This window comes from Emydura macquarii, unplaced genomic scaffold (assembly GCF_026122565.2).
Source record: "Emydura macquarii macquarii isolate MOO-44397 ecotype Brisbane River unplaced genomic scaffold, CSIRO-AGI_Emac_v2 contig_3470, whole genome shotgun sequence".
Taxonomy (NCBI): domain Eukaryota; kingdom Metazoa; phylum Chordata; order Testudines; family Chelidae; genus Emydura; species Emydura macquarii.
The window spans coordinates 6,009,952-6,028,770 of NW_027133607.1; the positions used below are offsets into that span (position 1 = coordinate 6,009,952).

Genomic DNA, 18,819 nt, shown 5'->3' on the forward strand with positions numbered 1-18,819 from the left:
TCTCCTTTTCTCAGTATCTTCACATCCCAGTTCTAGCCAGAAATATGACTGCCTGAATACTCTGAGAAGGCTGCTTTTGTGCTAGATTAGGCCAGTGGGAGGTACCTGAGATAGCACAGGAAAGTCTGTACTCAGTCACGGCTCATCCAACCTGCCTTCAAAAGACTCAAGCGTTTTGGATAGTTCTAAGGAAATATGTGAGTTTTGGGGTTTCTCTGAACCTCCTGAGGTTTGTCCGTCATGACTTATTAGCACATTAATAAGATTTTCCTTCCCCAAAACTAAAATGAAAAGCTTCTTCCTCTCATAGACATAGCATATTCTCATAGGCTGAAGATATCATCCTTCTCATACCTAAATAGTGTTAAAAATCGGACACTAAATGCCCTGTGCAGCCAATTCAGGAGGGTTCAAGTGCCCAGCTATTGTCATGTCTGACTCCCAGGGGTTGGCAGGAGCTAAGCTCACGTATGGGTGCAGTAAAACAGAACAAGATCCAAATCCACCAAATCTTTATTCCTCTCTCAATTCTAGATCCTCCCCAAGCTGTGGAGCTCTCTGAAAAAAGAGAAGTTACAGATCCTGGAGCAGTAACTGGAGTTCTTCAAGATGTGTCCCTTTGTGGGCACTCCACTTCAGGTGTGCCTGTGCCCTGTACCTTTGATCAGAGATTTTTGATAGTAGTGCCTATTCAGCCCCTGCATGCACCCCACATATCCTTGTGCTCTGTACCGAGGCTATATAGGGCTGCGTGGGTGAACTGCCCTCAGTTCCTTCTCCACCACAAAGACCCACAAGGGAAACACCAAAGCAAAGGGGAAGAAGGGCAAGTAGTGGAGCACCCACAGGGGGACACATCTCCAAGAACTCCAGGTACTGCGCAAGGTGAGTAAACTCCTCTTCTTTGAGTAGTGTCCCTGTGGGCGGTCCACTTCAGGTGGCTCCCGAACAGTACCAGATGTGGGAGGTTCAGAGTCTAATACAGAAGAAAGAATAACATTGCCCACGGAAGCATCTGATCTTGCCACAGGTACCAAAATGTAATGATTAGAAAAAGTATGAACAGTTGCCACTCTACAGATGTCTGCAACAGGTATGTCCTTAAGTAAGGTAATTGACACAGATTGTGCTCTTGTGAAATGTGCTATAACTCTCAAAGGGAGTTGAACATGAGTTCTGTCCTAACAAATCTTAATAAAACAGGAGATCTAGTTAATAACTTCTGTTTCAAAATTACCAAACCCTTGTTTCTGTCCGCAATAGACACACATAGTCTAGGACAGTGGTTCTCAACCGAGCAGCTTGCTGCCTTCCTAAAATGTGTCAGGGAGATCTCAGCGACCAACACCAGGTGTTGAGAAATACTGGTCTAGGAGACCTTCTAAATGGTTTGGGTCTATTTAGGTAAAAGGATAATGCCCTGCTGACATCTAGGATATGGTTTCTTGAGTAGTCCTGTAATGGTTTTGGAACAAAAACTGGGAGGTGAATGGTTTGATTAATATGAAATTCTGAGGACACCTTAGATAAAAGTCTTGGATGTGCCCGTAGCAACACTTTCTCTGGTGAATAACATAAATGGGGGGGTGGGAGGTCCGCAATTAAGGCTCCCAGTTCTCCCACACTTCAGAGAGACGTGATTGCCACCAGGAAAGCTGTCTTGATAAATCTAATAAAGAACATGTAGCTAGTGGCTCAAACAGGTGTTCTATAAGGCAATTAAGTACTATGTTCCAGTCCCAGCTTGGAGTAGGATCTCTGATTTGTGGAGAGATATTTGATAAATCTCTTAGGAATCATATCATAGCTGGGTGAGTGAAGAGTGAAAAAATCCCTATAGCTGTTATTGTTGCTAAGTGAACCTTAATGGAATTCATAAAAAGACCCGATGTTTTCAGTTCCAATAGGTAATCCAATACCCTGGGAAGAGGAGAGAATGTCAACAAAATCTGATAACTGTTGCACCAAAGAGAATATAGTTTTCATGTCTAAAGATAAGTATTTCTTGTAGATTCTTTTCTACCATTTAATAAAATGTGTTGTACCTCTGACAAACAGGATATCTCAATTACTGATAACCATCGAGGAACCATGCTTGCAGCCTCTAAATTGGCAGGTTTGGCTGAAGTGTTTGATTGGCATGCTGGGTCAGTAGATGAGGATTGATCAGAAGCCTCCACAAAGGCGAGATGTGAGTCTGATCAAATAACGATATCAGACCTCTCTTGGCCACGTTGGTGCAATCAGTATGACTCTGGCTTAATCTTGCTTGATCTTTTTAAGAACCTTGGTGGATATGTACAAAGAAGTCCCTTTGTCCATGAGAAAAGGAGTGTCTCCCCCTTTGGATTGGGGATTGAGCCCGACTCTGGAGCAATATCTTATGCATTTTGCGTTGGCTGCCACGACAAACAGATTGACCTCCAGGAACCCCCAGGCTAAGAATATCTTGTGGAGAACTCTGGAGTTCAGTTCCCATTCATAATTTAGAAAGAAATGTCTGCTGAAGTCATCTGCTATGGTGTTCTGAATATCTGGGAGGCAAGAAGCTGAGATGAAGAGAGGAAGGTGATCAGGAACAGTCAACATGGATTCACCAAGGGAAAGTCATGCCTGACCAACCTGATTGCTTTCTATGAAGAAGTGACTGGCTCTGTGGATGTGGGAAAAGCGGTGGATGTGATATATCTTGACTTTAGCAAAGCTTTTGATACGGTCTCTCACAGTATTCTTATCAGCAAGTTAAGGAAGTATGGGTTGGATGAATGGACTATAAAATGGATAGAGAACTGGCTAGAGCATAGGGCTCAAAGAGTAGTGATCAATGGCTCCATGTCTAGCTGGCAGCCAGTAACAAGCAGAGTGCCCCAGGGGTTGGTCCTGGGGCCGGTTTTGTTCAACATCTTCATCAATGATCTGGAGGATGGGGTAGATTGCACCCTCAGCAAGTTTGCAGATGACACTAAGCCAGGGGGAGTGGTAGATACCCTGGAAGGTAGGGATAGGATACAGAAGGACCTAAACAAACTGGAGGATTGGGCCAAAAGAAATCTGATGAGGTTCAACAAGGACAAGTGCAGAGTCCTGCACCTAGGACGGAAGAATCCCATGCACAGCTACAGACTGGGGACCGACGAGCTAGGCAGCAGTTCTGCAGAAAAGGACCTGGGGGTAACAGTGGATAAGAAGCTGGAACATGTACCTCCCTGATGGTTGATATAATTCATGCACGTCACATTGTCTGTCGGTATCTTTACTGACTTCGATTTGATTAGCAATAGAGTGTGTAGCAAGAAATTTTGACAGCTCTTAATTCCAAAAGATTATTGTGGAGAAGCTGCTTTTGTAGTCACCATTTTCCCTGTATTTTGTGATATCCCAGATGTGACCCCTCCCAACCCCAAGTGAAGTGCCTGACGTTATCACTAGAGTAGGTGGAAATCTGCAAGAATGGAACACCTTTGCAGGTTTTGGTTGGGTCCTTCTTCCACCAGGTGAGTGTTGTAGAACCCATTGGGAAAAAGACAGTAAACTGCCTAGATTGTGTTTGCTTGCTTTGTAAAACATTCAAAGCCATCCCTGTAGACCTCAGAGGTGTAATCTGGGATGCTGCACTACAAAGACGCAAGCTGACATGTGTCGTGGCAGTTGAAGATAGTCTCTTACAATTACTTGAGGACAATTCTGAATCTTTGAGATGAGATTTGCTAGTGCTAGCAATCTGCTGGATGGTAGGTAGGCTCTGCCTGTCACTGCATCCAGGGAAGCTCCCATGAAATCTAGATGCTCTAATGGGGTCAAAATGGACTTTTCAAGGTTGATTTGAATGCCTGGGCTATGAAATAGGGAACACAATCTTTAATGATATCAACACTTCCTGCCCCTGATCAACCAGTCATCTAGATACAGGAAAACAATTATACTCAAACGACAGAAAGAGCAGCAAATACTGCCAAAATCTTTGAAAAAAACTTCAGTGCTGAAGATAGGCTGAAAGGGAGCTCCCTGTCTTGGTAGTGTTTGTTGTTTATTAGAAAATGAAGAAAGTGAAGGGTGAATAGGGACATGAAAATATGCATATTGTAGGTCGAGAATCCTGAACCCATCTCCCCTCCTTCTAATGAAGGAATTATTGTTGCAAGGATCACTATCCTGAATTTTTGTTGCTTTACATATTTGTTTAGAGACCTTAGATCTAAAATTGGTCTCCACTCTCAATACTTTTTAGGAATCAGGAAGTCCTTTGGATAAAATCCCCTTCCCCCTGTGTTGCATGGGAACTGGTTCTATTGCTTCTAAATATACCTCTTTCTCTAGCAATTGGTCATGAAAGTGGTCATGGAGGGTGAATGAGTAGCAGGGAAAGATTTGAAATGGGTCGTGAAACTGGATGTTATGATTTCCAGAATTCATTACACTGATGTTATATACTCTCATGCATCCTGAAAATGGGAGAGGCAGCAGCTGTAAGACCATATCGGTTGGATGGTTGAGACTCTTAACCAAGCCATCAAAACAATTGCTTGGAGGATGTGGATGGCTGAGATGTATCTGTAGCTGAAGCTTTTTTTGAGCATCTTTGTCTCTTTGATGGGGCTTCAGAGAGTCTATGATATGCTGAATACAGGGCTGGGCATGCTCTTTGTGCTGTCTGACCTATTAAATCATTTATTTACAGGAGTGTAAATTCCTAGGAATTGCAGTGGGGCTCTTAAGGTCTTTAAAGCGTGGAAAGATCCGTCGAGTCTGCAAAGAGCTCACAACCGTCAAAGGTCATTGACTCAACCTCTCTTGGAAAGCCTGACAGCTGTATCCAAGATGCTCTTCTCATAATCACTGCAGTGGAGATAGACCATGCTGCAGTATCTGCTGCATACAAGGAGGCATGGAGCGATGTCTTTGTCAGGAGTTGATCCTCCTATATAATGGACTTAAACTAGTCCCAATGTTCTTCTGGCAGAAGCTCAACAAAATAATTTAATTTGTTATCATTTAAATAGTCATATTTGGCCAAAAGTGCCTGATGTTTTGCTAATCAAAATAGATGGCTGAAGCCTGGGATTTATGAACAAAAAGATCAAGCCTTTTATGGTCCTTACTGTATGGGGTGGACTTTGAGTTATGTTGTCTGCCTATATTGGTAGTGCTTGTTGTTTATTAGAAAATGAAGACATCACTTGTGTGAAGAGTGACATGAAAATATTCATCCTGTAGGTCCAGAGTCCTGAATCCATCTCCTACTTCTAATGAAGGAATTATTGCTGCACGAATCCCCATTCATTAAAGCCTCCGCAACTAGGGAATTCGGAACTGGGTGAGAAAATAGAATCTCCAATTCCCTAGCCAGAACATAATACTTTTTATCTTCTCTCTTGCAGGTAATAACAGGGTTTGCCAAACTGTCTTAGCAGGCTCTGTAAGAGCTTTGTTGACTGGAATGGCAATCTTCGTAGATGTCAAAGTATGCAAAATATCTAAGAGTTTATGTTGGGACTCCTGAACCTCCTCCAAGGGAATCTGCAGTATGTCATTAATCTGCTACATCAGTTCCTGAAACTGCCTGAAGTTATCTGCCATAGAAAGTAATGGAGACATGACAGTGTATTAGGAGACCAGAAGGAAATATTAGTAAAAGGTATCATCTGCTTATCGGCCATTGCCTCTTACTCCTCAAAAGTCTCTTCCTCTTGCATAGGTGATGGTAAAGGGGGTTGAAGAGAATGGGGTCTTCTTTGTTCCCTCCAGTGTGGCAAAGACCTTGATGTAAATTGTTGGTAACAGAACACCCATGGATCCCAGCAAGGCCAATGAGGGTGCCCAAATGACACAGGTAGAGGTAGTCATCTGTGTTCCTGTCATGTGGGTGTCATTTAAGGTCTATCTGCCTGTAATACAGCAATGTAGGAGGGAGAGTGATGTGTCCTAGAATATGTAGGGGAACCCTGCACTGAGTTTGAGGAGTCCTCTTCCACATAGCTATTTGGCTTCCAGACTAGACAAGAGCGAGTCTGGTGCTGTAGGAGACGGAGGTGTCAGTGACTGAGAATCTTGACACTAACAAACCCCCAACACTCATTAACAGAGGACACTCTGGCTCAGAAGATATTAGCATATCTTTAGGGTAGCTAAATTCTTGCAGTATCGATGGTATCAAAGATTAGGTCAAGTAGGAACCTGTGGAGTACGGCTTTGGTATCAATGCATCTGGTACTGAGCACATGGTATGATTCCCTCAGTACCATAGGTAAGTGAGCAGTCTTTGGTACCTTTGATTTTCTCGTTATCAGTACCAAGTGTTGTTCAGGGATGGGCTTGGTCTTTTCAACCCTGTCTCTGTCACTCTGGGTACAGGTATCCGAACTCAGTACCAAGTCTGTCTTACATGACTAACTCTTCTTCACCGTTGTGATACTGGCCTCACACACAGACTACATGGAACTCCCCTTGGGACCTTAGGTCTCCGTAGCCGTCTTGTGAGATGGTGACCGAGAGCTTCTTGGAGGTTTACTCCTCCCTCCTTCTGCTTAATGAGACAGATGTACATGAGGACTTCAGTACCATGGATGTACATGGTGCCGCAGTACCATCTAGTTCTCTCCTGGACTTCAGTGACTGAGATGTCAATGGGGACAGGGCACTAGCTGTACTGGGGGGTCTATGTACGGGGGGGTCCTCAAAACCTGGATCCAAAGCTGGATGTAAGCTTGCTCCATCATTAGCAGTGTGAACTTAATTTCTCTATATTTTCAGGATCTACCCTGGAAGGAAGTGCAGATCTTGCACTTACTGGGGATATGTCACTTATCAAAATAGCCTCACAAGAGAAGCCCAGCATTCCCAAGCAAAACTAGTGAAAATTCAATCCCTCATAGGAGAAATCTCCTAACTATAACTATCTCTATGGAAAAAAAAATTTATTTTAAGAAATTAAAAAAAAAACTAATGGAACAATTGTTCCAACAACTATAACACTATAAGGTCTGTAACTATAAGGTAACTATCTGAGAAAACACTAAATATTAGAGAGAAGGCACACAGACTCTGTCTTGAGCCAAAGACAGTTGAAAAAGAACTGAGAGTGGTTTGCCAATGTAACCCCATATATTGCCTAGGCGCAGGGCATGAGGATGTGTAGGGCGCTTGAGTGGATCGAATTGGCACTGCTACGAAAAATCTTCTATCAAAGGCGCAGATGCATCTGAAGAGGATCACCCACAAAGACACTACCCAAAGAAGAACTATTCTTCCCTAACCAGCTCAAACCTTTTACTGACTCTGTCATTGTCCCTCTTACTCCATGGCTACACTCTGCCTTCCAACCTAATCCCTGGACACCCTGAACTTCCTCCCAGATCCAGACACCAGTTTGCTTCCTCTCACTGAATTCCTCCCGCCAGCTCCCATCCTCTCCAATTAAGCTGTTTTCATTTTCTAAAGTTCTGGATGGATCACTCTGTGGTCTCCAGAATATCGCTGATCCATTTTTCCTTGAGGAATAGGGTGGGGGACCATAAGGGTGATAGTGAAATCGTGATGGGAGCCAGAAGGCCTTGTAAGTCTAAGAGGGATGCAAAGGATTCCTTGAAGTGAAACCAACCTATTTCCCATGGCATTAATAAAAAATAATACTTTCCTCTTCAATCAAATGGATACTTTCATTTGAGATCCTCAAAGAACTCTGCAAATATTAATGAATGTAGTCTCAACACCTCTGTAAAGTAGGATACAATATATTCTCATGTTGCAGATGAAGAAACTGAGGTACAAAGAACTTGTCCAAGATACACAAAGAGTCAATGGCAGAACCAGAAATAGAAGACTTGACTCACAGTCCCTGATCTACATGTCAAATGGCATTGCCTTAGTGTGATAGTGCAGTGATGGCTGATTGAAAACCTCAAGGCATGAGATACCCTCACAAGGAGATTTGAGGGCATCTGACAGCCTCCAGTGTATTTTATGCTGGCAAGCATCCAGTGTGTCAGTTTGCAATGATTAGTCAATAGGAGATGTAGGAGTACCCTTCTAAATGGAACCCTTGCAAAGATTCCTACCCCCTGCATTATATGTAAGTTTACTCCCATCCACAGTCTGGGCCAGGTTTCCATAACTGTGTCAACAGTGATAGTTCTATCCCTGTTCCTATCTGTATAAACAAAATAAATAACATTCACTTGCAGCACCAACTGCAGCTGCACTTATTGATCAGACAGCCTGAGTTTGAGTTCCCAGTGATAAAACCAGAAAAATACCATTAAGTATTAATATGTGTGCTTTATGATGTCCTGTGAGATCAACAGCTTGGCTCTCCATTCTCCAACAAGGGTGATCAGTCATTGCACAGGGATTGCAAGCCAAGGTATGTGGGCATACTTACGCAGGGAGAAGAGATTAAGAAAAGACTTGAGCTGTCTGGCTCAGTGAAGGGGAAACCTGATAGTGGTATTCAAAACAATGATAGGTTCCTTTCAGACAGGGCAGCCTCTACCCATAAATCTACAGCTGGGTGAATTCCTTACGGAGAACAACATATTCATTTGATCTGGTCCTTTTTTTCACTCACAAATTGTCTATGTTCAGATCAAGATTTCCACGTGTTGGTTTTCTCCTCAGAATTCTTTGATGAATGACTTATGAGGAGAGGCCAAGGGAACTAGGCTTGATTAGTCTGCAGAAGAGAAGAGTGAGGGGGGATTTGATAGTGGTCTTCAACTACCTGAAAGGGGGTTCCAGGGAGGATGGAGCTAGGCTGTTCTCAGTGGTGGCAGATGACAGAACTAGGAGTAATGGTCTCAAGTTGCAGTGGGGGCGGTCTAGGTTTGATATTAGAAAAAACTTTTTCACTAGGAGGGTGATAAAGCACCGGAATGGGTTACCTAGGAAGCTGGTGGAATCTCCATCCTTAGAGGTCTAAGTCCTAGCTTGATAAAGCTCTGGCTGGGATGATTTAGTTGGGGGTTGGGTCCTGCTTTGAACAGGGGGTTGGACTAGATGACCTCCTGAGGTCCCTTCCAACCCTAATCTTCTGATTCTATTACATGATTCTATGAGGCTATGAATGGCTGATGCGCACACATTTCAGCCTGGGGCTGAACTGTTCATTCAGAGGATATTCTCATAGAGGGTATGTTTACACTGCAATTAAAAACCCACAGCTGGCCCATGCCATCTGACTCAGGTTCTGACTGCTTAATTCCAGTACAGATGTTCAGGCTCAGGCTGGAGCCAGGATCTAGGACTCTGTGAGGTGGAAGGGTCCCAGAGCTCGAGCTGCAGCCCGAGCCCAGATACTGCAATTAAACAGCCCCTTAGCCTATGCCTTGTAAGCCCAAGTCAGCTGGCATGGGCCAGCCATGGATGTCTAATTGCAGTGCAGACATACCCATAATGAGACAAAGGAATGCCTTGTGATTAAGGCACTAGGCTGGGTGTTAGGAGATCTGGATTCTATTCCCAGCTCTGCCCCAATTCCCTGGGTGACCTTGAGCAAGTTACTTACAGGTCATGTGTTATAGTTCTGCTCTTTGACTGGATAAACGTAACTCTTCAAAGCAGATAAACAGGACTATGAAATATGCTTTCTGAGAACATTCATTTAAAATATGCTGTGATGATTAACTGTCCTACCCACAAAATCACGTGCTAGAACATCTACACAGAGCAAACACAACAGCAGCATGAATGCAGGAGTAGCTCTTTCATTCAAATGGATTTTTACCAATCATTTTTGCATGATTAATCGAGTGCTACACATATATCATAGATTATTAGGCTAAAATAAAATACTTTCCAACCCTTTCATCATTCTTGTGGCTCTTCTCCGAACACTCTCCAATATATCAACAACCTTCTTGAATTGTGCAGACTAGAATAGAATTGGACACAGTATTTCAGTCGCAGTTGAAATGGACAAAGCTGATCAGTTACTGTGATCCTTCCCCCAAGGACCAGTGCTAGACTGATTATTAGAAAACAACTTGCAGGAATTCTTCTTTGTTGTAGGAGAGTAAAGAGTTAAAGCTGGACAAATGGTCAGGCCTAAGCTACAGGGAACAGGGTCATGGCACGGGCAATCCTTGGTTCTGGTAATTGGTATGAATTCTAGTTAGGGCTTGTCTACACTTACCTCCGAGACTCAGCAGCAGTCAACCGGAGTTACGCAAGCTACGCAAAAAAATTGCGTAACTCCTGTCGACTTATCTGCTTCTGTTCTGCGCACTGTCTTCACTGCACAGTGCTGACAGGAACCGCGTTCCCATCGACGCAGCGCTACATCGCTTGAGAAGGTGGTCTTAATACGTCAATTTCTGGATAGACTGAGCAGGTCTTCACTGACCGCTCAGTCGATCCAGAGAAATCGATCTGACGGCGGCAAATTTGCCACCATCAGTGAAGACATAGCCAAAGAGTCATGTTATCTCTCTTCTTTTCCTCCCTTCCTGGCCATCTGCGCAGGGGATAAGCCTAACAAAATAACTATCTCCCCTCCTGTGCAAGACCTTTGGTGGGAAGACGGCATTATCTTCTTTCCCTCCCTTGCATATTTTAAAGAATGCTGGTTTTCAAGATAACATGCCTGCACTCTGTGGAGGTAATTCTGTAAACAACAAATGGGCAGGTATAACTGTATTCATTATATAGTTGTTAATATTCATTTTATAGTTGTTAATGTAACTAAATAAGGGTCTATAAAAAGTTGCTAAAATGTATACATTTACATACTGTTATGGATAAAAGCATTGTAAAGTAACCCTCTCGCTGCTCACTCATGGCGTAGGAACAAGCAGGCAATAAAGGATAGCTGTTGACCCAATATGACCCTGGGTCTCCCTGTTCCTTATCGCTAATAAGTATATAAACCAAGGATCTCCAAGGCCTGAGAACCTGAGAGCCACAGAACTTATTTACCAGATGGCCAAGGCCTTCACTTAATTCACATGTATGTTCATATACATATATATGTCAAAACTAAACCACGGAACTTGTTAATACTTGTGTCTTCCCTGAGAGATGAATAGAAATCATATGTTGGAAGAGATCACCCATGACAAAACTCTGCCCTGAAGCTCAACAGCCCAGCAGCGTTCTTCTCACCCTATAGCTACCAGGATATGATGGCCATACGCTGTATTTCAGTGCTCCTAACAGAATCTGGCTCTCCTGTTGCACTTTCCCAGATTTAGCCAATCACAGCTTGAGTCAGAAAGGGCTGTCCTCAGCTCTCTGAGATGAGTTTACATTGTTGGTTTGGATGCATTATGGGAGGTTCTTGCATTCCTCTGAAGTATCATGCAACAGCTATTGCCAGAAGAGGCAATTGATTTGATGAACCAATTCATCTGAATTGGTCAGATGAACTATTGGCTTGATGCCATCTAAACAAAATTAAGGTCACAGGTTCACCTCCTGTCTGCACCCTGAGTTTGGGGACCCATTGCTATTAACCATTTAGGGTGGGTGAGGGACTAATCAGTGTAATAACTGATGAGATTTCCTTGACCAGGTGGAATTCTGAAGAGCAACATGATGTAAACCCAGATCAGATAAGGGTTTTATTTGATAAGGACACATATCTTGCTCGCTCACTCACTGTCTCTCTTCTCCTCCCACTCCCAAACCCACAAATTCAGGGGGTAAAAATACTGGCACCTACATTGGGGAAGCAGATTTTACGAGACAGTGTTTAACATCAAGATCCCTCTAAGGGGAGTAATTTGGATTCTGATGTTCTTCTAGATTGTTTGTTGGATTATGTTTAGTGGCTTCTGTAACTGTACACAGCACGACAGTCAGGAGGCTCATGATAAGCCTGCAGAAACAGAGACAGTTGGGATCACAGCTGGGAAACAGCTTTGTCTTTGATGATGGCTAGTTAGAGAAAGAGGAAAAGGGAAAATGTTTAGAGACCTAAAAATTAAGGAGGGGAGAACTGGTTCCAGGAAATAAAAGAACCTGCCAGGTTAGTGAACCAGTCCTCAAGCAGGGTTTGGATAAGCTTGATGCTACCCAGGGCAAGATCCCTTCTGCTCCTAATAGATTCCATCATCACCTTTTATGAAAATCCACCAAGTCCATGGCAGAGTCCCAGAAAGTTTGGCAGCTCTCTGCTAGGCCAGCACAGTTACGTGCTCTGGAGTTTCCCCAGAAGGCACCCAGATGCCTCTGATCACCATAAGAAGTTCAGAAGACATAAAGATAGTAGTCAATCCCCAAGAAGACTGCCAGACTGCAGAGACTTCACTGTGGAGCAGAGCTGGTATCTGCTAAGACAATAAGGCAGGGATGACAAACATTGGACTGAATCAAGAAAAGGTGTGTGGAGGAGGAAACAAAGGAACAAACAGGGAGAGGAAACAAAGATTACTGGGTCCAGGCCAGAGTGTTGATGGCACTCAGACGTGCAAGAGCTGAGGGAAGGAGGAGAAAGTAGGATGAAGTGAACATGAGCGAAGAGAGGGGAAAGAAAGGGATGGTGTGTGGGTTGCAGCAAGAACAGGACAGGATTCAGGGACCAGGAGGGGGTTACAGGAAGGTGGATGGGATCTGCAGAATATGGAGGAGAGTGAGGGGAGGTCAGCTTACAAAGTTTAGTTAAGTTTCAGACAAGCATCCAACCTTTTGGGATGATCAGAAGTGACCCACCGGACTGCATGAGGCTCATCTGCACAGAAACTCACAAGCTCTCTTTACTCCCTCCTTGACAGGTCACGCACTTGGTTTAACAGGTGGGGTCCACTCTTCCTACTCTGCTCATCCCTGCCTCGTAAACACAATCTGAAACTGCTCTGGTGCTGGACTTTCAAACCCTGCTGCCAGTGCCCACAATACTGGGCAGTAGCACAGGCACTGAGACCCTCCTGTTGACTAGTGTAAAAGACAAGCTTTCCAAATACCATACTAAAGGGATCTTATTCAAACACAGGCTGGCTTGGAGGGCAATAAGACGGAAATGCTGTCTGAGGGATAAAAGAGGGAACCAAACTTGTAGGACATTAAGCAAATACAAATGCACAAAGAATAGCACTAAAAGGTCTCGGCTGGCCCATAAAACCGCTCATGCTTACTGTGGCTGGGTCTGTTATTAGTTTGTGAGTATTATAAAAAGTTATCATAAATACACTCAAATTGCACTTACTCAAAAGGTCAATATTTTCATCTAGGAACTCTGACAGTGAGAGATCCACTATCACTGTCTACACTGTCACCAAGGAGACACTCTTAATAAAAGCACCACTTTCATAGCATGCAGCTGGGTGCAATTCATGTTCCCCCTACAAACATGTGCATACTTGGGAGAGCATATGTGAATGTGCAAAACACACACATACTTGGGAAGAATGTAAGAGCAGTGTGCATGGGTCTGAGGGAGAGCAAACATGCATGTTTAGGAGCAAGTGTGTATGTATCACAGACAGAATTGTGCATGTGTATTTGAGAATGCATGTGTGTTATTTATTGTGGGTGTGCATATCAGAGAGAGATAGAAAGTGTTTAGGCGCTCAGGTGAGTGCATCTGTGTAGAAGTGAGAAGGATGCAGGGTCAGCATGTCTGTTTATATGTGCATATGCATGCACTTGTGTCAAATACATAGAAAGAAAGTGCATGTGTCATCATCTGGGAGTAAACAAATACAGGTGTGTGCTTAAGTGTGCATATGTGTATGTATGTAAAAGTGTTCATGTGATATTTAGGAGTCCATATGTATGTGAGTGTGTGTGCACATGTATGTGTGAAAGGGACAGGGAGGGTAGCATAGACATTAAACACTATGAGTAGTCACACTGAACACAGTCAACCCAGCCTGTGCGTTGTAATTAAAAAAAAAAAAAAATAGAAGCAGCTGGACACTAAGCTGACCGCAAGTGGAATGTCATGGCCACAAAGCTCACAACATGTTCAACTCTGGAAAAGCCAGAACTCTGCAGACTGATAGAAACACCAGCCTGTAAGTTTGCTCCTTCCATGAAAATGAGTCCATTAGTATGAGTAGCTCCTTCAAGACTGGAGAGAGAAATTTCACAGTGGTCCTGGGGGAGGGGAACAGTGTAATTATAAATCAATCCAGCAACACATTTAGTGCTCATAAGCCTAAATTGCTCCAACTGTCCAGCATCTTCATCCTTGCCAGTCCATACAACTCAATGCACACAATGGTAACTAAGAGCAGATGCTGTGAAACTACAGCAAACAGATGCAGACCTAATGAATGTGTTGGGGTTGGGGCAACTGGGCATAGAAAGATAAGCAGGTGTCAGCATTGCATCACCTATGTACCATCCATCACGCTGTCAGGGTGAGGCAGACTGCCTCCAGATGGCATCTAATCCAGCAGTGTGGGATGCCAGTGCAACAAAAGGAACCTGCGTCAGTGAACATGAGCATGATGCCAGCCTGTTGGTCTGAAATGGACAGATGTGTGCGTGGGTCGGGGGGAACTGCTGCTTTATTGCTGTTGGGGAGTCTGTCCCTCTCTCTCTCTGTAACTTAGTATGGAAACATCCTGGCTATTACCAAATGGAGAGAGGCAGCCACCCGAGATAGGATAAACTAATCAGTTGTAGGATGATATGGAACTTCCATAGCCCAAAGTGGCTCCGGTAACATAACTGCATAAATGCTGTGTGCAGTGCAGGAGGGTTCAAATTATGATCATTTGGGGTGAAGCTAAAAAAAAAGGCAGGAGAAATATTTTATTTTTCCTGGAACAGTAGCCTGTGACTTGCTGACAGAAAAAAGAGAAACCTCCTGGCCTGAGTTCTGCACCACACTCAAGGTGTGTTCAGATGTAAAGGAGGAGGACAGCTTCAGGGAACTAAATGCTACTCCCTGATTAAAGGTTATCCAGCCCTAGAGTATGGTAAACCAGGAGGGGTCCTGCTCTAAGTTATGCTGTTGGCACTGCTGGAGTAAGACTTTATCTAGCTGCCATCATTGTCACCACTGGTGGAGTGGTACTAACTGTGGGAAAGTTTTAAGACAATGTTCCTACCACAGGCAAGGCCCAGGAGGGTTAGCCCTGTGTCCCAGCTATCTGATAGCTTGGATAAATACATTCTCCCTGACTAAATTACCCTTGTGGTTTCAAGAGGGGCTGCATTTCACTGATGGATGGGGTGATTCCTGGTGTATCTGATTTGCAAAAGGCTTCCCGATAGCAGCCCTTTTGCATATTATTTCTCATGTGATGCCTGTGGCAGGGAGGGGTATAGAACCTAAGTCTCAACCCTTTCAATCCTGTGCTTTTATCACAAGTCCAGGTAAGACAACTACAAACAATAATATATTGTGAAGAATGTTACTGTAAAAACGTGCTCTCTGCTGTATGAAATCTGAAGTACTCTGCTGTGAGTCAGACGACCAATACTGCTAACAGCAAAAGAAGACTCTCACTTAGCTCAACTGATACAACTTGTGTTTTGGAGTAATGGCATCTCAGTTTGACCCCCTACCAGATGGCCACAGTGTGCAGCTTAAAGTCAACGGGATAGTTTCTAGGGTGCCTCGACTTTGTTACATGAACTTCCCCATTTCAGATCATTAGGTGGAAGGAACTCTCAAAGTGCAAAGAATGATGATGCTGAGGGTGTACTAGCTAATGTTGATTGCTAATACACTGAACACGGGCTATTAAAATATACTAAAAAGTACATTGAACCCCCCCCCCCCCACACACACACACACACACACAAAGGATCAGAAGGAGATGGTGAAATCCATTTGTAAATTTTCCCTCATTTGGATGTCTTTAAACCAGATTCACCTCTGACATACACCACTGCAAATCCAGAGAAATGCTATTGCCTTCAGTACAGTGCCTCCAGGTTTACCCTGGTGGCAAGGTAATGAGAATCCATCCCTGTCTCTTCATCATAGGCTGAGCTCAGAAGTTGCACACCCAAGGGAATAGTGCTCATGGGTGTGTATTGAACGTGCAGGCAGAGCCCACGGACCTACAGGGGAGTTCAGAAAGAGCTATCATAGCTTTAAAGTTGCTAATTGAACTTCTGCAATTTGCAAGATTTAACCCTGCGCTTGCTTATTGTGAGATGCTGAAATTTTGCTGCAGGTTAATTTTCATGGCAACAGCTTGGCTCCTGTGCCTGCATTCCCCATAACAAAGGTGAGAGAAAATGTGGTGTTCCAGGATCTCTCAGGGTCTCTCTCTGATTGCTGACAAAGTGGGTTGCAGCCCACGAAAGCTTATGCCTGCAGAAATTAAATTTGTTAGTCTTTAAAGTCCTACAGGACTTTCGTTGTTTTTGCTGTATACAGACTAGCAAGGCTACCCCTCTGGAACATCTCTGATTGCTGCATTTCCTACCAGCATAAGCACTTGTGTTTTTAATGACATAGACAAAGGGTCATTAAAAGCCATTCTTGGTAAACCACAGTCACATAAGGAAGGATTTTATAGCCCTGCCACTTCCAGAGAGGCAACGTTTACCCAATTAAATTACAGGGCCCTCCGTTCATGGGAGAGAAAGCGACCCCCCTCAACTCCCCTCTGGCAGGAAGGTTAGAAAGCTTCAGAATAATTTCAGCACTCCCCGAATAAAGCGGAGGAGATATCTGAGGAACAGGCCTGGATGAGGTGCCAACTCCAAAACATTAAAGTGATGGCCCTCTGGGAATCTCATGCTAAATTTTAACAAGGTTCATAGAGATATTTAAGCCAAGGGGGAGTTGTGTCTAATGCAATGGGGACGTCCAATTTCGATGGCCTTTCATTTCCTTTTAATGTTAATTGGATTAGAATTTCAATTGGTTTTGATGTATATTTTGGCATGTGTGAGATAAAGATGCATAAATATCAGCTGCACTGATGGGGAGTAAATGGAAAAAGAGGAGGGGGAAGAGGCAGAGGTGTTGAAAGAGCATTTATTTGAAACTGGGCAGAGATTAGACCTTTGATTGCTTCATTAGGGTTGATAAGAGCTGTAGGATTTCCTTGCATTCAGAGGCACAGACTTGAACTTCACCTGGGGTCTAGCAGGTCCATGCTCTTTAATGAAAAACACCACCAACAAGAGAAGACAAAATGGCATCAAGCTGTAAATGGGCCAAGGTAGAATTCAGGGAAATGCTTCCATTGCAACCCATTACATTTTTCTTGCATTTATTACCTATGAGGAAACTTCAGATTGAGCAAAGAAGCTAGAATGGGCCTGACTCCTCTCATAGCAGAGTTTTCTCAATTGACCTCACTGGTGCCACTCCTGATTTACACCAGTTTCTGAGAGAAGAATCAGGCCCTTTATAGATATTTCCCACATATAAATTAGACTCTCAGATGTTGAGATTCAAACCCTCTAGCCAAATAACGGGCCAGATCCACAGTAGGGGTAATTCAGTGCAGTAGAGGTAGGCTGGTTGCACCAGCTGAGCATCTGGCCAACTGGCAAAGCACTGACAGAGATAATGCAGACCGTCAGTTCAGTCTCCATGTCCCACCCATTGCCCTCTCTGCTGAGACTGCCCATGAGGTGGCCATCAGGGAATGATTTCCAAAAAGTGTACACTAAGGATCACAGAACACTAGCCCACTAGCATGGCAAAAGAATAATTGTATGAATAAAAGCATAGACAATCCAAGCTCTATTCCTAGTTTTGGCACCAGCTTCCTGGCTGGCTTTGGGCATGTCATGTTGCCTCTCTGTGTCTCAGTTTCCGCATCTGTAAAAGGGAGATAATGACATACTTCACAGGTTTATTGGGGAGGATTAATTCATTAACATCCATGGGATGTTGGTGACTATGGTGACTGAGCCATAAAGATGCTTATGAATAAATAATAAGTCAGATGAAAAAGACGCACTGATCATTGAGTCCTCTCTCCTTCCCCAGCTCACATGGGCAGAATACAGTCCCCAATACAGACCACAGCAGACATAAAACTCATGCTACACTTGATCTCAGCCTAACTGTCATGCTGCACATTACACCTTAAACAGGAAATGATGGCAAAAGAGGATCAGCATATTGGATGTATTCTAGACGTCCTCCTTGCACGCACTGCATACCTTACTCCCTTCACCCCCAATTGACTTTAAATGGCTTAACCCTGGCCTGAGGCTAAGCAATGCTGTTTCTCAGCCTACTTCCAGGAAAGGCAGGAAGTAAAATTTCTGCCCATGCAGCACTGCTCTCTGTAGGCTTCATAGGATATTGGCACCCAATTTGGCAAACAAAGAAAATGTCAAATGTATGCAAGAATGCTCCAGCATCAGGACCCAAAGACCAGATCCAACCAGTAAGGCATAGATAAAGAGCAGGAGAGTGTCAAAACAAAGAACATGGAAATATCACATGGAGAAGGACCGGTTTATCCATTTTCTCACTCGCTTTCTCTCTTGACCCTTGTGACCTCTTGCCCTGGACCTTGTCCCAGCTGGTCCAAAAGGAGACTCTGCAACTGCTTTAAACCACTGGTTCTCAACCAGGGGTACGCGTACCTCTGGGGGTATGCAAAAGTCTTCCAGGAGGCTCATCAACTCATCTAGATATTTGCCTAGTTTTACGTCAGGCTACATAAAAAGCACTAGCAAAGTCAGTACAGACTAAAATTTCATATAGACTTGTTTATACTGCTCTATATACTATACACTGAAATGTAAATACAATATTTATATTCCAAGCAATTAATTTTATAATTATATGGTAAAAATGAGAAAGTAAGCTATTTTTCAGTAATAGTGTGCCGTGACATATTTGTATGTTTAGTTCTGATTCCAGGATCTCTGAGAGTCCATTCCTTCCTGCAAATTTTTCAGGGAACTACATTCCTCAGCAGCATTGCCTAGCAGAGTTCAGTTCCCACA

General features: G+C 43.7%; 1 protein-coding gene across 2 annotated transcripts in view; it reads right to left on the minus strand.

The window, feature by feature from the left end:
- PLXNA4 (plexin A4) overlaps positions 1 to 18,819 on the minus strand; it is a 583,803-nt gene that overhangs the window by 412,874 nt on the left and 152,110 nt on the right. The window contains exon 4 of one of the 2 annotated variants that reach the window (XM_067534999.1): positions 17,499 to 17,674. The exons of the other annotated variant lie outside the window; for it this stretch is intronic. Coding sequence (XP_067391100.1) covers positions 17,642 to 17,674 — 33 coding nt within the window. The 3' untranslated portion in view covers positions 17,499 to 17,641. Of the gene's footprint in view, positions 1 to 17,498; positions 17,675 to 18,819 lie in introns of those variants that run through there. 2 annotated transcript variants of the gene reach the window in all.